Source organism: Camelus ferus, chromosome 4 (assembly GCF_009834535.1).
Source record: "Camelus ferus isolate YT-003-E chromosome 4, BCGSAC_Cfer_1.0, whole genome shotgun sequence".
Classification (NCBI taxonomy): domain Eukaryota; kingdom Metazoa; phylum Chordata; class Mammalia; order Artiodactyla; family Camelidae; genus Camelus; species Camelus ferus.
The window spans coordinates 13,415,169-13,432,032 of record NC_045699.1 but is presented as its reverse complement, the minus strand read 5'-3'; the positions used below and the strand labels follow the sequence as shown (position 1 = coordinate 13,432,032).

The 16,864-nt window shown below is 35.7% G+C and overlaps 1 protein-coding gene across 1 annotated transcript in view; it reads right to left on the bottom strand.

The window, feature by feature from the left end:
* The window catches only part of PLAA (phospholipase A2 activating protein), a 33,808-nt gene that overhangs the window by 1,964 nt on the left and 14,980 nt on the right, over positions 1-16,864 (bottom strand). Inside the window, exons 6-13 of the mRNA XM_006189895.3 lie at positions 16,283-16,418; positions 13,977-14,146; positions 10,357-10,514; positions 9,454-9,673; positions 7,534-7,605; positions 4,657-4,725; positions 1,968-2,069; positions 250-414 (exon numbers count right to left, since the gene is read on the bottom strand). Coding sequence (XP_006189957.1) covers positions 250-414; positions 1,968-2,069; positions 4,657-4,725; positions 7,534-7,605; positions 9,454-9,673; positions 10,357-10,514; positions 13,977-14,146; positions 16,283-16,418 — 1,092 coding nt within the window. The remainder of the gene's footprint in view (positions 1-249; positions 415-1,967; positions 2,070-4,656; positions 4,726-7,533; positions 7,606-9,453; positions 9,674-10,356; positions 10,515-13,976; positions 14,147-16,282; positions 16,419-16,864) is intronic.

The window sequence follows — 16,864 nt, the reverse complement described above, 5'->3', positions numbered from 1 at the left end:
CTGAAACAGCATACAGAATGGTCCATGTATGGGGATCATTACAGTACCTTCAGATTCTCATAAGGTATGTAACCAAAGCAAGACTATGAATTACAGTGCTACAATGGATCCTTTCGTGAAGTTTTTCACGATGCCAATTTCAACTACCCATGTTAACTTTTATTTAATCTAGAAACACCAGTAGTATGGATAGAAATAAAAAGATATACTCTCTGTTTTCTAGTTACATTTTAAAGAATGTTTCTGTACCTTCAGGCCAGTTAACAGCTTTCCACAAAATCTGAAGTTGCTGGGCTGTGGGTTTTTCTGAAGAATTATTACATATTAGAGATAGTATCTTTTCAAGAAGTACCAAGTCATCCTCAGTTAACTTCTTCTCTTCAGAGGCAGTTCCATTAAGTTCCTTCAGTTTACCTACAACCCAAATCCAAACCTTCAATATTCTCTGACTGTAATTAGCCAGATATAACACATCAATGCCAATACTTTCAATAAGAGTACGCTACTACACACCACAGGGAGGTAAGACTTCACAGCAATTATCGAAGACCATAAAATAAGAATAGGCCTGTGAGTATTTTTAAGCTGAGCACAATATAGAAAAAAAGGTTACTGTGATGATTTTTATTTTACCTATTATCTTCTAAGATCTTCTAAAGCTTTCTGCTTTGAATAAGTTTTGAGTATATCATATTTGCTATCATTTTGAATGGTTTTCAAAGCAGTATTATATATCATATATACCCAAGTACAAGTCAATCTCCTACTTTCTCAGTGAGAAAATTTGTAACTTTTAGCCAACTTATGTCAACTTCTACAACTGCCAGTAAAAAATAGTCAAAAAGTTAAATGTGTATTTATAATATTTAATTTATTGACTTCATCTGCACATTTGACATCAAATTATTTTTAAAACATAATTAATAGAAACACTGCCTTTCCACCATATTCACATTTTATGAAACAATTTCTTTCAAACTCTTCACAAGCATCTTCACTATCAGCATCCTTGTCAACATTAATGCTACTGTGAGTCATCTAACACTATTTCCTCAAAAATCTTTATCTTGAGGAATAAAAAAGCCCAAATTCCCATCACAAAAGGTTTAAGATAAACTATCCAACAAGTGTACAAATTTTTATCAGTAATAACTGGAAACTGAGACCTATTTCACTATTCTTTGGCATTAACAATTGCTTAACACTAACAATTATTAAAACAAAGTTTATTTAAAGAATGCAAAAGTGAGAGTCCTTTTATATTTGTACAAGAGTTTAAAAATGTCAGGTTGTCTTAAAAGTGCATACATTTCTTTACTGTTCAAAATAAAGCAATTAAGAAAACACCTATGAGGGATTTTTATAAAGATAGTATGAAGGATAATGACCAATCCCCCTGCCCCCAAACAAAAAACACCACCACCCCTGCCTCATATTCAGGTATGTATGTTATCTTATCTTAATTAACTCGCACCATAATCTTGGGGCAGAGCTAGTAATACTCTTAGTCAAAAACAAACAAACAAAAAACAAACAAAAATACCTAGTCATTTTGTTGTGAGAAAAAAAATTTAACAGAAAAAGGAATCAAAACCAACTGAGCAGTTTCACTTCTACAGATAAGATCTTTATTTTTTTAAGTGCTTTACTAGTTGTTTTCATTATTTTTCCCCCTGAAAACAGTAAGAACTTGGAGGATTGGATTTATATATTTCTCCAGTAGTTTTCTCCTCATTAAAGTCATCATAAAGCCTTTACCTTACATTTGTATAAGGTTTGTTATAAAGTATTAGGTCTATTATCAGATTGTGTATTTTTAGTTGACTCCAGTCATGTGATAGCAAAATACAAGTCTCTACTTTGCAATCACCCAGTTCCCAGCACATGCTTAGGGAAGAAATAGCCTTGAGAGCATTTTAAAGAGTCTGTAGATATGTGAGGAAACTATCAGATTACAATACACTTACCTAATATTTGTGTAGGGTTTGCTTGGTCAAAAGTGACAGCCTCTTTTTTAGGAAAATAAATATTCACTGTCCTAGATGCAGCTGATTGGTAGGCGCTGCTCCCTATTTACAGAACAGAGGATGAAAATCATACGGAGTGGTCAAAACTGAGATTTCTCTAACTGACCCTTGTTTTCAAAATTCTTGAGATATATAACTATTCAGTGCATGCAATAAGCAACTTCAGAAAAGAAGGAAAGGAAAATAAATCTGTAAGATTGTTTATATTTGTTGATATAATAAATTTTAGCTTTTGGAATGGGAGCATAAGTGTAAAACAAAGCCTTTCCATTTCATATTTTCTGTATCTCTCATATTTTTAGATTAAATATTAATTAAAAGTTTTGAAAAGATCAAAGAATACAAAACAATTGTGAAACTTTCCATTCCCTTCTTTGTAGGCATAATGATCTCTCTTGTCTCATTCCAAATGATGTAATAGGCATTGTCATTTCCTACATCTTTTTTGTAAGTTACCCCCAACCAAGCTGTAAGTTCCTGAAAGTCCTGATCTATTATATTATATGTATTTACTTCTTAAGTCCCTGAGGTAGTTACTGACACTTAATATCTCATCAACAAAAACTGCCACAAGATGAAAATTCAGCAATATGAAGTGAGCAAACCTACTTCAAACCATAATCTAAATCTAATTTATGTCTTACTTTCATTTCAAATCTTAATTTATACAACATTTTTGTTCTGATGTAAAATTAAGGTATTTTGCAAAAAAATGAGTAAAACATTTTAATCTTCTGAGTATATTAGAAATAGAAAGGGGAAGGTAGATAAATGAGAAAAGTATACAAAATTAATTCTAATTGCTTACAAAGCATAACATATTTATTGACCTGGTCAAAGACACTGCCTGCCCTCCTGGTCGTTAGTCTACTTATGGTAAGAAGATTGCAAACTGAGTATCATCCAAACAATTAAGTACACTGAAAAGTTCTCTGAAGGAAAAGTATAGGATGCATTGAGGCTTATGACAGAGTAGAGGATCTAGCAAGCGGCACATAGGAGTGTCCAAGAAAATTCCACTGAGTTCATTTAACAAATACTATATTGCAAAATTAAATAAAAAAGAAAAAGGAGGAAAAAAACCTAAACAATAACTTGTGGTCTAAATAACAAATCAAAAGGTGCAAATATTCATATTCCAAAAGAGAACACCATGTACCGAACTCCTGAGGTAGAAAACAGCATACCATGCTCAAGACACTGACGCAGGCCAGTTCAACAGGAATAAGGCAGAGAGGAATGTGATACAAGAGAAAATGGTCAGTGGGAAGCTGTGAAAGGGTTTAATCAAAAGAGGGGCATAAACAGAGTTAGACTGTAAAAAAGATTGCTGGCTGCAGTATGGACCACTGAAAGACCAACTGGAGGCTGTTATTTCATTAGTCTAGGTGAGAAATGATAGTAGCTTAGATAAGGTATACAAAGGTCCAGTACACACACCAAAGTGTTACTTTAATTTCTGAGAAACGGGAGGAAGCACTGTTAAAGATTCTTCTGTAATACCACAGGTACAGCCAACATTACTAAGCATTTATTCTGTATAAAATAATTTACATATATTTTGTAATTTTAAACTCTTAACTCTAAGTAGATATTTCAACTTTACAAATGGGTAAAAGAGGCCCAGAAACAGAATGACATGCTCAAGGCCAAACACATAAAAAGTAGCAGAACAGAGGTTTGAATCTCAGCATTCTCACTCCAGAGTCCTTGATCTTCTTTTGGGGGGCAGGCAGAGTCCTTGATCTTAATTACTATGTTATACTTCACTACTGTCAGCCAATGTTACTTTCACAATAAAAAAAAAAAAAAAAATAGCTTACAAAATTAGGTACCAAGTTAGTTCTTAAGTAAAATGGTAGGTTTATGAATATTTATTTCATTATGCTCAATAACCTATATGTCACACATATTCTCTTGTATAAAATAATAAGTAGGGAAATATATATGCCAAGAAATCTGTCAAGCTTGCAAGAGGTGAACCACAAACTTAGTTTTGTATTTTACTGGCAGCCAATACACAGGAAAATGCATGCCTGCACATAGTCAACAATAATCAACAAGTAAGATGTGTATCTGAGTCAGGCTAGATACTAAGAATAAAAAAATTAGTTGCTCAGGAGAAAGCCAAAGAGTCCAGGTCTAAATCATAAAAGTAAATTCTCTTCTGAGTCCTCTTAAAGAGAACAATGTATGAGGTAGTGAACAAATTCTAGACACATTAAGTAAGAGTGAAGGGGAAGAGATTGGAATAAACTCAGATTTTGTAAGGATAGTGAGGAAACCAGCCTTCTTAACACACTAGAATAGCAGTTTTCAATCGTGGCTGCATGTGAAAAAATTAAAACACTGCCAATGCTAAGGCCCCAACCCAGAGCAACATTAGAGCAAGTAAGCATCACTGGAGATGAGGCTGAAGGACTTTTAAGCTCCCCAGATAATTCTAACGTGCGGCAATGACACAATTCTAAGAACGCTCTAAAAGCCAGGTCAAGAAGTTTGGTCTTGATCTACTGTATAAAAAGTTTTCCAGCAAGAAAAAGATGCCAATTTCCTTAATCTTTCATTATATAGAAGTTTAATGAATTAAAAAAAAAAAAAGAAAGAAAAGGAAATGAAAAGTGTGTACCTGTAAATGGATCAACTCCTGCCATGGTAGTTCCCATACCTGCAGACCCTGGCACATACCGACCACCACCTGAAATGCAATAATATTCCTAGTAAGCACAAGGAAACAGTAACTTAAAAAGTTCAAACTGCTTTGAATGACATCTTAGTCAAAGGGCTGTAAATTTAATACAGAAAAATGCCTACGACAATGCCTGGCATGTAGTTAGATCCCAGTAAAATGTTAGCCAGAAAAGTAATTCTTAGGCAATAAAATATCAACATTACATGCCTAATACACTATAATTATAGAAGTTTAATGAATTACACAAGTTTTAATAGATTGGAGAGAGAAAAAGTCAAAGGCTTCCATAATGAAGTGTGAACACTATTCTAGTGAAATATTACCTGGCACATAAGACTAACAGACAAGAACCTAGGTAAGAGTTAGAGGTGCTATGATAAAGCCCAGACTCATATTTGAGAATATCTGTAGCTGCTTTATGGAAAATGGAAAGAAAGAAACAGGAAAAACAAGTGCAGAGAATCAGCAGGATTTAGAGATGTTCAGAGTCCTGGATCAGCCTTTGTGGGAAGAAAAGAGATGAACTATTGTTCTAGCTCCTCTGAGTTTACTATCCAAGAGTTGGTGTAACCAGTGTAACACATATAGAAAAAGCAAATGAAACTAAAAAAACAAAACTGTAGATGTAAACAGTATTCATTAAAATAATAGAGAACACAGAATAAGTGCATTTGCTGAGTTTTTAACTATATGCTGCCTAGCATGCTAAGCCTCTTATATGCATGGATTCATTTAAATATTAATTAGATACCATCATTATTCTCAATATTTTACAAGATGAAAGCTGAATCATTTGCCCAAGGCATTATAAGGCAGAATGTAGTCCTATACTGTTCTAAATGTGGTTCTCTGACCACCTGAACAGTAGTCACTGGCTCAATACAGATTCCTAGGGGTACCCGTAAGAGCCCAGTGGTTCTCCAAATTAGCTTCACTTTGGAAACCAATAGGGAGCTTTTAAAACTACCTAAACATCAGATCCGCAGCCAAAACCATTTAATCAGAATCCCTGGGTAAGGGATCAGGCTATGAGCATTTTTAACACCCCCACTACTCCAGTGTATCAGAATCTCTGTGGGTGGGACCTTGCAGTAAGTAATGAAAACATGTATCCTAGATGATTCTAATTGGCATTAAAAGTTTGAGAACCACATAAACAATGAAAAGAATAAAGAATTAAGATTGACCTTAAGTTGTAAGCAAGATGGGGAAACTTTCTGGGCCCACTGCTGTTGGTAAAATTGGAGGAACACAACCAACAGTAATAATAGCTAACACATTGAGGGCTTAAATGTGGTCCAGGCATTTTGCTAAACACTTCACACGTACTATACTATTTAATCTTTATGATATGTCGATGTGGCAGATGTTGTTATCTATCCTTTATAATAGTCTGGTTCAGTTAACCTAGTAATTCCAAAGTGCTCTTGGCATTTTAGTATGCTATCTTGCATATCTCCGAAATCAGTATATCTTCTGAGTTAACGACACTGTGCAACAGTGACACATGCTCCAGTTACGATGGCCCCAGGAGTTCTCTTCCTTTTGTTGGCACTGTTTGAAGCTTGGAATATTCTTTCTGTCCAAAAAAAAAAAAAAGCTGCTAATGAGATTCAGGAACTCTGCTGTTCTAAGTTTCAGGGCATCACTGTGCCTGAATATGCTGATAGAGAAAGTTATCATCTTATCTGCTCTTCAGATCTTTACTACCTTTTCAATGTCACCAAAGACTTCCTTAATGGCCATCATGCTATCACAACAGTTAGCTTGATAGTTGGTTTCTGTAGGATACTGTTATCAATGCACAGGGTACAGCTATTTGCATTTGGGCCACCAAGGCATTCTCAGGAGAGGAGAAGGGAAGCTCACTGAGAGCAATTCACAACTTCATGATACTGAACCAAGGTTGTGTATTGGTCCAATCTATGGTTTAGACAGGACTGTAAGGTGTCACTTTTAGAGCTCACAGTACTAAGTCTGCAAGGCCAACAGATACTATAAATGCTATAAATCTCTTTCCAAATTTGGAATATTGTCCAGGATCTCTGGCTGAAGATCCAACAAAATACATCAAATGCTATTCTGCAAACAGAGATTTCTTCAGCTGCATTAAAGTCCAATTTTTTTCTCCAGTAGTGTTGATGCTGGGGCATGCATACCTTGGTAAATAAAGTCACTCTGAAGAGACACATCAATACTTCCAGGACTTCATGAAGGCCATTAATAACTTAGATTAGGAAGACTAATCCTGGGTAGCTGAGTGGACTGTCTCCTTCCATGCTAAAGGCAAATTATGCCTGGGCAAACTTCTTGACTGCACTGCTTCATCCAATACCAGGGACTCACATGGCTCCTTCTCTGCTCGTGATCAGTAGCATCTCGCCAGTGACAGCACTCATGCTGTGTCTTGGTTGGTGGAGTCCCCTATTATCTAATTTCACAGATAAAAAAAATAGGCTCAGACAGGTTAAGTAACTTGCCAATTTCTCATAGCAAGTAAGCAGTAGAGCCAGATTTGGAACCAAGGTCTGTCTGACTCTAAAATCTATGCTCTTAATGACTCTGCTCTCCTTGCAGGAAGGCTGACTGGAGAAAATGATGAGTTTTAATAATATGTTATATAAAGGTCATGAGGAAAGCTATGAAAGCACTTGAGAAAAAAGAAAAAATTAGAAGTAAAGAAGATCCATCAAAACTGGAAATACAGATAAGGGAATTATCAGTTATTGGATCATATCTTCAAAATGTAAAGCCATATAATGCACAGCGTTATACATTTAGTGAAGAAAGACACTGATCAAAACTGCTTCCCACCTGTAAAAGGATCTGCTGCAGGCAGTGTATTAGAAGATCCCGAGGAAGAGCCTGGAACATACCGACCACCACCTGTGCAAGCAAACAAAGGAAAATCTGAAGTAGCAAAAATTTGGAATTTCATAAATAGCACAATGCTTACAACAGAAGAATTTACATGTGGAGAAAAAGAGAAGAGCAAGGCTGTCACGTGATTGAGAGGAGGTATAGTCAGAAACTTTCAGTTGGAATGACTAGTGAGAAACTAAAATTTCAGTGATTCTTCAAGTTTTGTTTTTGTTAACTCAAATACTTTATTATATCTTAGCTCCTGCACTTAAATATTAAAATAACTAGGAATTCAAAGGTAAAAACAGAAATTGCAGTTGCTCTCTGACCTAAGTAATATACACAGGCACTCAGTTCCCGTTCCTATACAAATTCACTAGGATTCCTGCTGTTGCTGTTGCTGTTGCTATCAAAACCATAGGCATCAAATGTTAATCTTTTACAGAACCCCTGGGTTCATAAATTCATGTGCCAAACAGTGCATTCAGTGTTGAGATCCAGCAGGGAACAAGATTGCTTGTATCCACTGAAGCTTACAACCTACTGGAAAAGAAAATTACAAAGGGGATGAGTGCTACAAGGGAAACAGATTTCCATTTATACGTCTACAAACATGTGGTATGTGTGAGAATGTTTTGTTACCTCTAGGAAAATAATCAGAGGCATCTACGAAAAGATATATCTAAGGATGCTGAAAAAGTTAAGACTTTCAGAAGAGTAAAAAAAGCCAAATCATTGTTAATTTCCAGACAGAGCCAGCTGCTTTAATCTGTCCTCCATCCCACAAAATAGCTTACAAAATACTGTAATCATGTGTTCACTCATTTGTACTGTAGTCTGATATTCCAACCAATAGAAATATCCAGGTTATAAACACCTTTTTTTTAAAATTCTGTTGAGAGAGTTCCATCATTTATAGTTCAGTAGTGAGCCAGTCTGATAATTCTGTTTAAGTCAACATGCAGGTAGGATTAACTATTACATAAACAGGCAATGGAATTTTGAACTAGAAGGAGAGGAGATAATTTAGGAGCATGAAGCATCTGTGAGGTAAGAAGGGGAAAAAACAAAAAACAAAAAAAACCTGAGACAGGAAGAGCATATGAGATCCTTGTAAAACAAGGAAGAGCGCTAGCACATTAAAAATAGAGTCAGAAATGAGAAGAGACACATTAACAATAAAGTGCCAATACCAAAATTTTATTTAGAGATGTCCCTATTTCTAAGAAAAGAGGGAGCATTTTATCACCTCCTGTTCCATGGCCTCAGTTCCCACGACCCAGAACTCAGGTTAATACTTCTAGAATTATAATCCATTTCCAAGAGTCCAGGACTCAGACTAATACCACTGGGAATATATGTGGACTGGCATGAAAATCTAATCCCATTTATAACATTTTAGACACTGTATACTATGTTATAAACAACTGGGTTAAAATGAACATGGGGAGTACAAATCACAAGTAAACTAAAACTATCCACAGTTCAGTCCTGGATTTGATGCACAACTAACCAACTTAGCCTCATGGAAAAACAGAACTTCTATTTACTAAATTTCACCAAAATATATATTTTTAAAAGGAGCAACATGAAAGAACTTACAAGTTTCTTATCATTTTAAATGACCAAATTTCTCAATTTTACTTAGTTTACAGTGGCTGTATTTTTGAAAGAGAAAAATTTATAATTGTTTCTATAAATACAAATTACTATATAACTTGAGGCTTAAAAAGATAAATCTGAAGCAAAAACCTGCTGTTAATCTTGGTTTTTATTTAAACAGCTAATCATAACATATGCTTAAACATGTCAAAAAAAAAATTAACCAACGCTGATGGAAGTACATAAAATTTAATACAAACACTAACTTACCTGTAAACGGATCTGAAAAACTGGTGTTTCCAAGTCCCAACATTTGACCTTTTGTGTTATCAATAATAAATTTAGCCACCTGATCCAAAAACATAGGATTCAAATCATTCTTCTGCAAGAAGTTATATGCAGCTAACCAGGGATCATCACTGACGTTATATGGCAATTTATATGATGGTCCACCTTCATTGACATCAATTGAGAAAACATAATCAAATTCCTTTAATAGGAGTATAAAAAGGAGATAAATGATTACTATCTGTTCATATGTGTTAATGACACATACAGCACAAATTTAGTTTAATAATCAGAGTACTAAACTTTCTCCAAAGCTTAGTGTTAAAATCTTCCCTTTGGCACATAATAATGAATAGCAACCATCTGCACGTGCTGCAAAAACAGCAGTTCACTGGGGGTGAAGGTGGGGGATAGACTATGGCTAGATACTAATTCTAAGGTCAAAGGACGGTTTCCAATTGGTTGATCTCAAGGGCAAAAGTATTAGCTGTCACATGCCCCCCTCATGAAAACATGCTGGCATTATAAGCATGGCCCCACAGGGTACCTCATGCCCTGTCAAATTAAATACAGCAAAGCATGAAGCATTAGATGAAGGGTGGCACAGAGGCTTCTAATCCAAAATGGCTGGGAACAGCTTATGTATGTAACTACCAAAGACAAATAATGGCTCATCTATCACAAACACAGCTCTCCCTACATGCAAAGACATTTTTAAAAAAATCTGTTTCAAGACTGAGAGAGAATCTCCCCAGAGAAATGTAATTTTAAATGTCAAAACACCAAAGAAAATTTTATTAGTGTGGGGAAAGGGAAATAAAAAAACCTTTTTAATTTGCCTAATGCTTTAAGATGATAGTAATTAGAAAGTAGAAGTCAACATACTTTCCCTTCATATAAAACTTTCCCAGATGTTTGTTGATTAGCACCAGATGAGCCAACAACATCACCAATTTTTATCCACCTCCCTTCACCAACACTCCACTGATAGGCTTCGACTTTCTCCCCGTCTCTGATTAGACGAGTCTGTCCTTCTCTAGTACCTTAAAATAAAAATTGTAAGAATCAAAGGGAGAATGGCAGAATAAGATCTGAAATATTTAGACAAATTTTAACATTAAAATCTATAAGTAAGAGAATATGTATTTTGGTTTAATAAAATTTTACTAAAATGTAAATCTTTAAAATGTAAATCTCCTGGAAAATGGCCAAAAAGAAAATTACGGTTAAAAGGAAACTTTATTAAATAAAGGATGGTTAAAAAATTGTAATTCTACTATAAAGTAGCTGGCTGCTCAACACCAAATTTTATTTATGAATATCTTCTGACAGTACTCTGATTTCCGTAATGACTCTCCATTCTTCTGGCTGCTTAGGCCAAAAAGTATAGAAGAGTAATTCTTCTCTCAACTCTAACCCTTCAACAAATTCTGTCAGCTCTACCTTTAAAACACAGCTAGAACCCTACCTCTTTTCACTCTCTCCACTGCTACCTGTTGGTGCAAACCACCATTATTTCTCAGCTGGACTGAATCAGTGGCCCTGGAGCCCCCGAGAATCTAAAGTCAACTCAGCAACTACCAAAATTCTTTGGAAGGTTTAAGGAAATTCTAACATTCCCCTGCCGGAGACCTTTCAATGACTTCCCATCTCACTCTCAGGTACAGTGTAGATCCTAGAGTGGGGTACTGGGCCAAACAGAATCTGCCCCCACCATCCTCTCCAATCGCATCTCCCACTGTCCCTCCCCTCATTCCATCACTTCACTTGGACCACAGAGTCTTTATGCTGACTGTTTACTCTGCCTGTGACACTCTCCACACAGATGTTGGCCAGACTTGCTCCCTTGACTCTTTAAGGACTTGACTTGAAAGTCATGTTCTCAGCAAGGCCCTCAGTGGCAGAGACAACTAGCTATCCTTTGGAGATTCATGCTCCTATTCCAATGGGTGGAGCTCTGTAGCTGTCTAGTCAAAGACTACATTATTCAGCCCCCTTACATTTTACAGTCCCTAGATTATACACTAAGTAATGGTCAGTGGAATCTGGGTGGGTGTGATATATGCCACTTCTAGTTCTAGTCTGTCATCCTCTACCCTCTCCTCTTATGCTGTCTTGGTGACTGACTGCCTATACCCAACGGATCCTGGTAGCACATGTTGAAGATGGTGGTTTCCATCAGCCTGGGTCCCTGAATGACCATGAGGAGGACCAACATGCTCCAGCATACGCTGCCACCAATTGTAATTTAAATGTGCAACAAACAAAACTTCTTTTCTGTTAGCCACAGGGATTTTAAGGCTTATCTGTTACAGCAACTCATGCTATCTGAAGTATTACACATTTCCTGACCACTGAATTTGAAATTTTAAAACAGCCCTAACCTATGCTTTAATTTTCCCATAGTACTTATCATTATCTGACATACTTGCATATTTACTTACTTACTTTTTAATTATCTGTCTCCTCCTATAGAACATGAATTTGTGAGAATAGAGATTTCTGTCCCTTTTGTTATATGCTGTATTCCTCAGAGCTCAGAACAATCCCTGGCATGCAGTAGACACTTACTGCAATAATTCAGTATTTAGTAAATGTATATATATATAGTGATGAAAGGCTACATTTTTGCAAAGTAAGAATATTAAAAACATGATATAATGCAGGAACACTCATACTTTTCATTTCAAGATCTGTTTATAGTCATAAAAGTTATTCAGAAGCCCAAAGAGCTTCTTTTATGTGTTTTATCAGTTCAGTTAGTGAATTTGAAATTAAAAATGAGAAGAGTAAAAAATGCATTTACTTTATGGAAAATAATAATAGACCCATTACTTATTGAATAAATAATATTTTAATGAAAATATCTGTGTAATTTTAGAAATTTCGTAAGAAGACTGGCATTGTTTTACATTTTTGTAAATCTCTTTACTGCCTCTCTCAACAGAAGACAGCTGGATTATCATACCTGCCCTGCATTTAATCTGTTGTTTGGTTGAAGTATATAAAGAAAATTCAGTGTCACACAAATAATATAGTTTAAACAGAGAGGATTAGTTTAATAGCCTTTTCAGAAAAATGTTGATATTTTACAAGTAGTAGATCCTTAAGGGTTATGAATTTAGAATCTGAAACCATATCAATGAATTTTTCACACTCTGTTACGCTAAAAGCCATTGCCCTACCTTATACTTTGAGCAGATCTTTTACCCTCTTAAGATTCTGTGACACCATGAACTGGTCATTTGGAAAATAACTGATTCACTGAGCTATGCATATCTTCCAAATGTTTATACATTTCATTATTCAATATCAAAAAACTGCATTTGTTAATATTGCCACTGATGTCACTGGAATAGTTGTTTAAGTACTGGGACGCTATCAAGCTCCTGGTAGCAGATACAAGTTCTCCAAAATCTCAGTTTGTACTTCGAAGTTTGAATTTTATTGGCAGCAAATACCATCAGTTGTTTTCCTTAAAGTGACAAGCTCACTTTGTTCATTTTCAAAAAAAAAGTCTGCCAAATATCTAAGGCTGAATAACCATAGTTGTTCCTTGAAATAAAAATGGCATCCCATGGAAAAAGGGACTCAAAGGACTGCACAAGTACTTATCTTTGAGACACCATAGTACTTCAGTACACTTTAAGTGTACTTTACGTTTTCTCACCCAGGAAATTAAAAAGACAGGTACTAAGGAGCCAAAATGTAAGAAAAATAATTTTTAATGCTTCATCAAGGACATTCTTAAGGATAGATGGTATTTTTTTTAAACTACAACTGCATGCCAGTGAAGAATACAATGACTACCAGAACAGCGTGGTGCCACTGCCTTGATTTGTGTACTAAGGAGCCAGCAGTTTTACCCGTCCTTGCTTTTTTTAATGATAAATGCAAACGTTAACACAGTGTAAAACTCAAATAACATCTTAGTATTGTAAAATTAGTTTTGACCATATGGACATCCTGAAAGGATCTCAGAATTCCCAGGGGTCTATGGACCGAGTTCTGAGAACCACTGATATGATGGATCATGGATATATTCACACAAGGTTTCATTTGAGACAACTACTGTCCTCTAATTTTCAACCCAAATGATGCCCAACCCATTCAGCAGACATTGCTTTATTTAAACTCATTTTTATTTTTAGTCTGTATGACCTCTCTCAGAGAATCCAATCAACCAAAAAGTATTAAATAAGTAACTTCTAAATACCTACTATACTTGAGCTAAGTATTTAGAGATTTATTTAACAAACAAAAAAAGAAGATTTCTGTTTACGGGGAGCTTGGCTCAAACTCTTTAAAACTGTGAGACAGAGGCAAGAGGAACAAGGTTTCTCATTATGAATACGTGTAATAGGAAAAGTCCTCAAAAATCAGTACCTGGCAATGAGAATTACACTGAATGACTTAGCAAAACAATCTTTTTTTCTCTTGACTAATTATTACAAAAGGCAAACGTGGTAGCATTTTTTTACTACTAGATACACTGCAATATTTACCAGGTTCATTCAGATGTTCCCTCCCAGGAAGCTGCTCAGCATTAATGTCCCCTAAATCACCAGTTTTGGAATCAATGGTTGCCTGAGAGAGTTCTCTTTCAAAAGATTTGATTTCCTCAGCACTTGCTGTTCGATCCTCTGATTCTGTAAACACTCTAATAATACCATCGCTGTAATGAAACACAAACTGATATTAAGTCATTGCCACAGTATATTATTAATATTATCAGACTTGAATGATCCCAAGCAAAAATAATCTGTATTTGTGAATATGAAAATATAGCTATATATTTACTGCTGAGTATATAACTATGCTGATTTCAGCACATACTACCCTCTGTTACTTTCTAAAGCAATGAAAAAGGTAGGAAAAAGACTAAGGAAAAAGTTATTGGCAAAGAACAGAGAAATATACATTTAACACAATTTTTAATTCCAAATTCAATATTTACCATGATAAAACCCTACAGATACTTTTAAAGTCAGTATTACACAGGTATTATGGTATAAAGAAGGGCAGTGAACTGTTTAACTTATGAAGGGCTCAAATACCCAACGTAAGGCTTGGGAAATAGCAGATACTCAATATACCTTCATCAGAAAAACATGGAGCCTGTCTCAACTATGTCATTAACTAGCAATGTAACCCCATTCAAGGAAAAAAACAGCTTCAACCTTAGATTAGATGGCAGTCCCAACCTCTGGTGTCAGAAAAATGACTTCATCTCCTTAATTTATGTTTTCCAAATTTTGGGGTAGGGGAGGCAGGTTAGCTACTTTCAACTCTACTAATCCTACTCAACTCAGAAAATTTTGTATCTTACTTAACCTTCCACTAGCAGCAATTTCAGCCCTTTAATTCATTTAGTTTTCTTCGACTTTAAATAAGCTTAGGGAGGAAATAACTAAACTGACAAATCAATCCCGGCCCAGCCAAGAAGTAAAACACAAAGTCCACATTATTCGACCCTGTGTCCCTTCTTGCTGCTGCCGTCTTTTCCCTCTTGCCTCTGTGCCAGAGCAGTCTATAATACTTTCCTTCACCCATTTCTTCTAACAACTCTTTGCCTGTTTCCTCTCATCTACCTTTTTCTATCACTTTCTATGAAAGCATGATGTCAAAAAAGTCACTAATAACATCTTCCAAAGCACATCCAAAAGCTTTCCTAACTTTTCATTCCTCGGCCCCTCACGTACTTACTGACAGTGATCACAATCTCCCTCTAAGATCTCCTTTTCCATCTCTGAATTTCAACACCTGGATTGCTTTTTCTGTTTGGCCTACTGGCTTCTCTTCCTCTATCCACAGTATATCACAAGTTCAGTCTTTAGTTTTCTATTCCTCCCCCTCTCTGTTTTCGCCCTCAGAGAAAGATGTTCTATTGCTTGACTCCGGCAGTTCTGTGCAAATCTTCAGTCTCAGTTGTTACACTAGGCTCCAGTCCAACTGCCCACAATCCACTGGCATGAGTGTGGCTTATCACCAGTCGCACCCCAGGAGGAAGTCATCACCTTCTGCACCAAACCAAATCTCGCACTTCTCCATTTTTGGTAACGTGGACTTCCAATTAATGTGGACTTGAAGCTTTATCCTTTTCCTTCATCCCCTTTCTGATCGTGTTTCCTCTGCAGAATCTCATTTTTCAGTCTCTCATCCCATGAGGCCAGTATTTCACAACTTTACACCCTACTACTGCAACTGTTCACTAATTTGCTTTCCCACCCATTGTCACCACCAAATGTATATCTAACCTATACATTTTATAATTGATAAGTTCTGCTTTAATCACATAACTTCCTGCTCAAGAGCTACAACCCTTTAACTCTAAGCACTGAATCTCAAAAATGCCTGGCTTTCCAGGTTCTCCATCCTTGAGCCCCACCATCTCACCACTATTATCCACTATTCCCCACACTGGTCCTCTACCCTTTTCCTTCATCTCCCACACACATCACTCTCGTTCCTGTACCTTTACTTGTGCTTATACTTCTACGTTCGACAGAAATCCTCATTGCTCTTTTTATTCATTATCTTTCAAAATTCAATTCAAATCTCTTCCTCTCCAGAAAGTTTTCCCATCTCTTGAATTCAGTGTTTCGACTGCACAACTTGCAGTACATTACTATTGTAATATATTGTGTATCATCTGTGTAAAAGCTGCTGTACCTACTACTACTCTGTTAAGTAAGAGAAATGTGCCTGTGGTCTCCCGAATTCACCTGAAATTCCTTGTGGCTTATCTCTGTTCACTCTAACACCTACCAAAGCCTAGACACACATTATAGACTGACTAGAATATAAATACCTCGCACCAACCACAATGTCACCATTGTCTAGCACACAGCAGCACCATATTGACTGAGCTGGAAGTGGGATTGTTTGAGCACATTCCCCGTGTTTCCAGATTCTCAGAGATCTGTCTTCTGCTGTTGTCACAAAATCTAAAATTAATGAATATAGGAAAAGTTAGTTGGAATAAAAAAATTAATTATATTTAAACATACCACCTTTATAAATAGGCATACCAATTTTGTAAACCTCAAAGTATTTATAAATTAGTTTTAAATTTTATATATTTGTCACTTATGCCATATACAACTTCAAAAATCATGTCTTTATATACTTCACATTTTATGAATTATACTTTATACCAATAAATTATACAAAGTCTGTCCTCAGATACCCAAGAACTCTTTACAACACAACCATCAAATCTGAATCAACATTAAGATGATCAAACAGTATTCTCCTTTAGGAAAATGATACTTATGAAATAAAGTCACTAAGTTACTCAAATTATAGTTAGTAAATTGATTTAAATCATCAGCCCTCTACCTTCCACCTCAAGAATGAAATGAAACAATGCTCAATACAAAATTTTAAATAT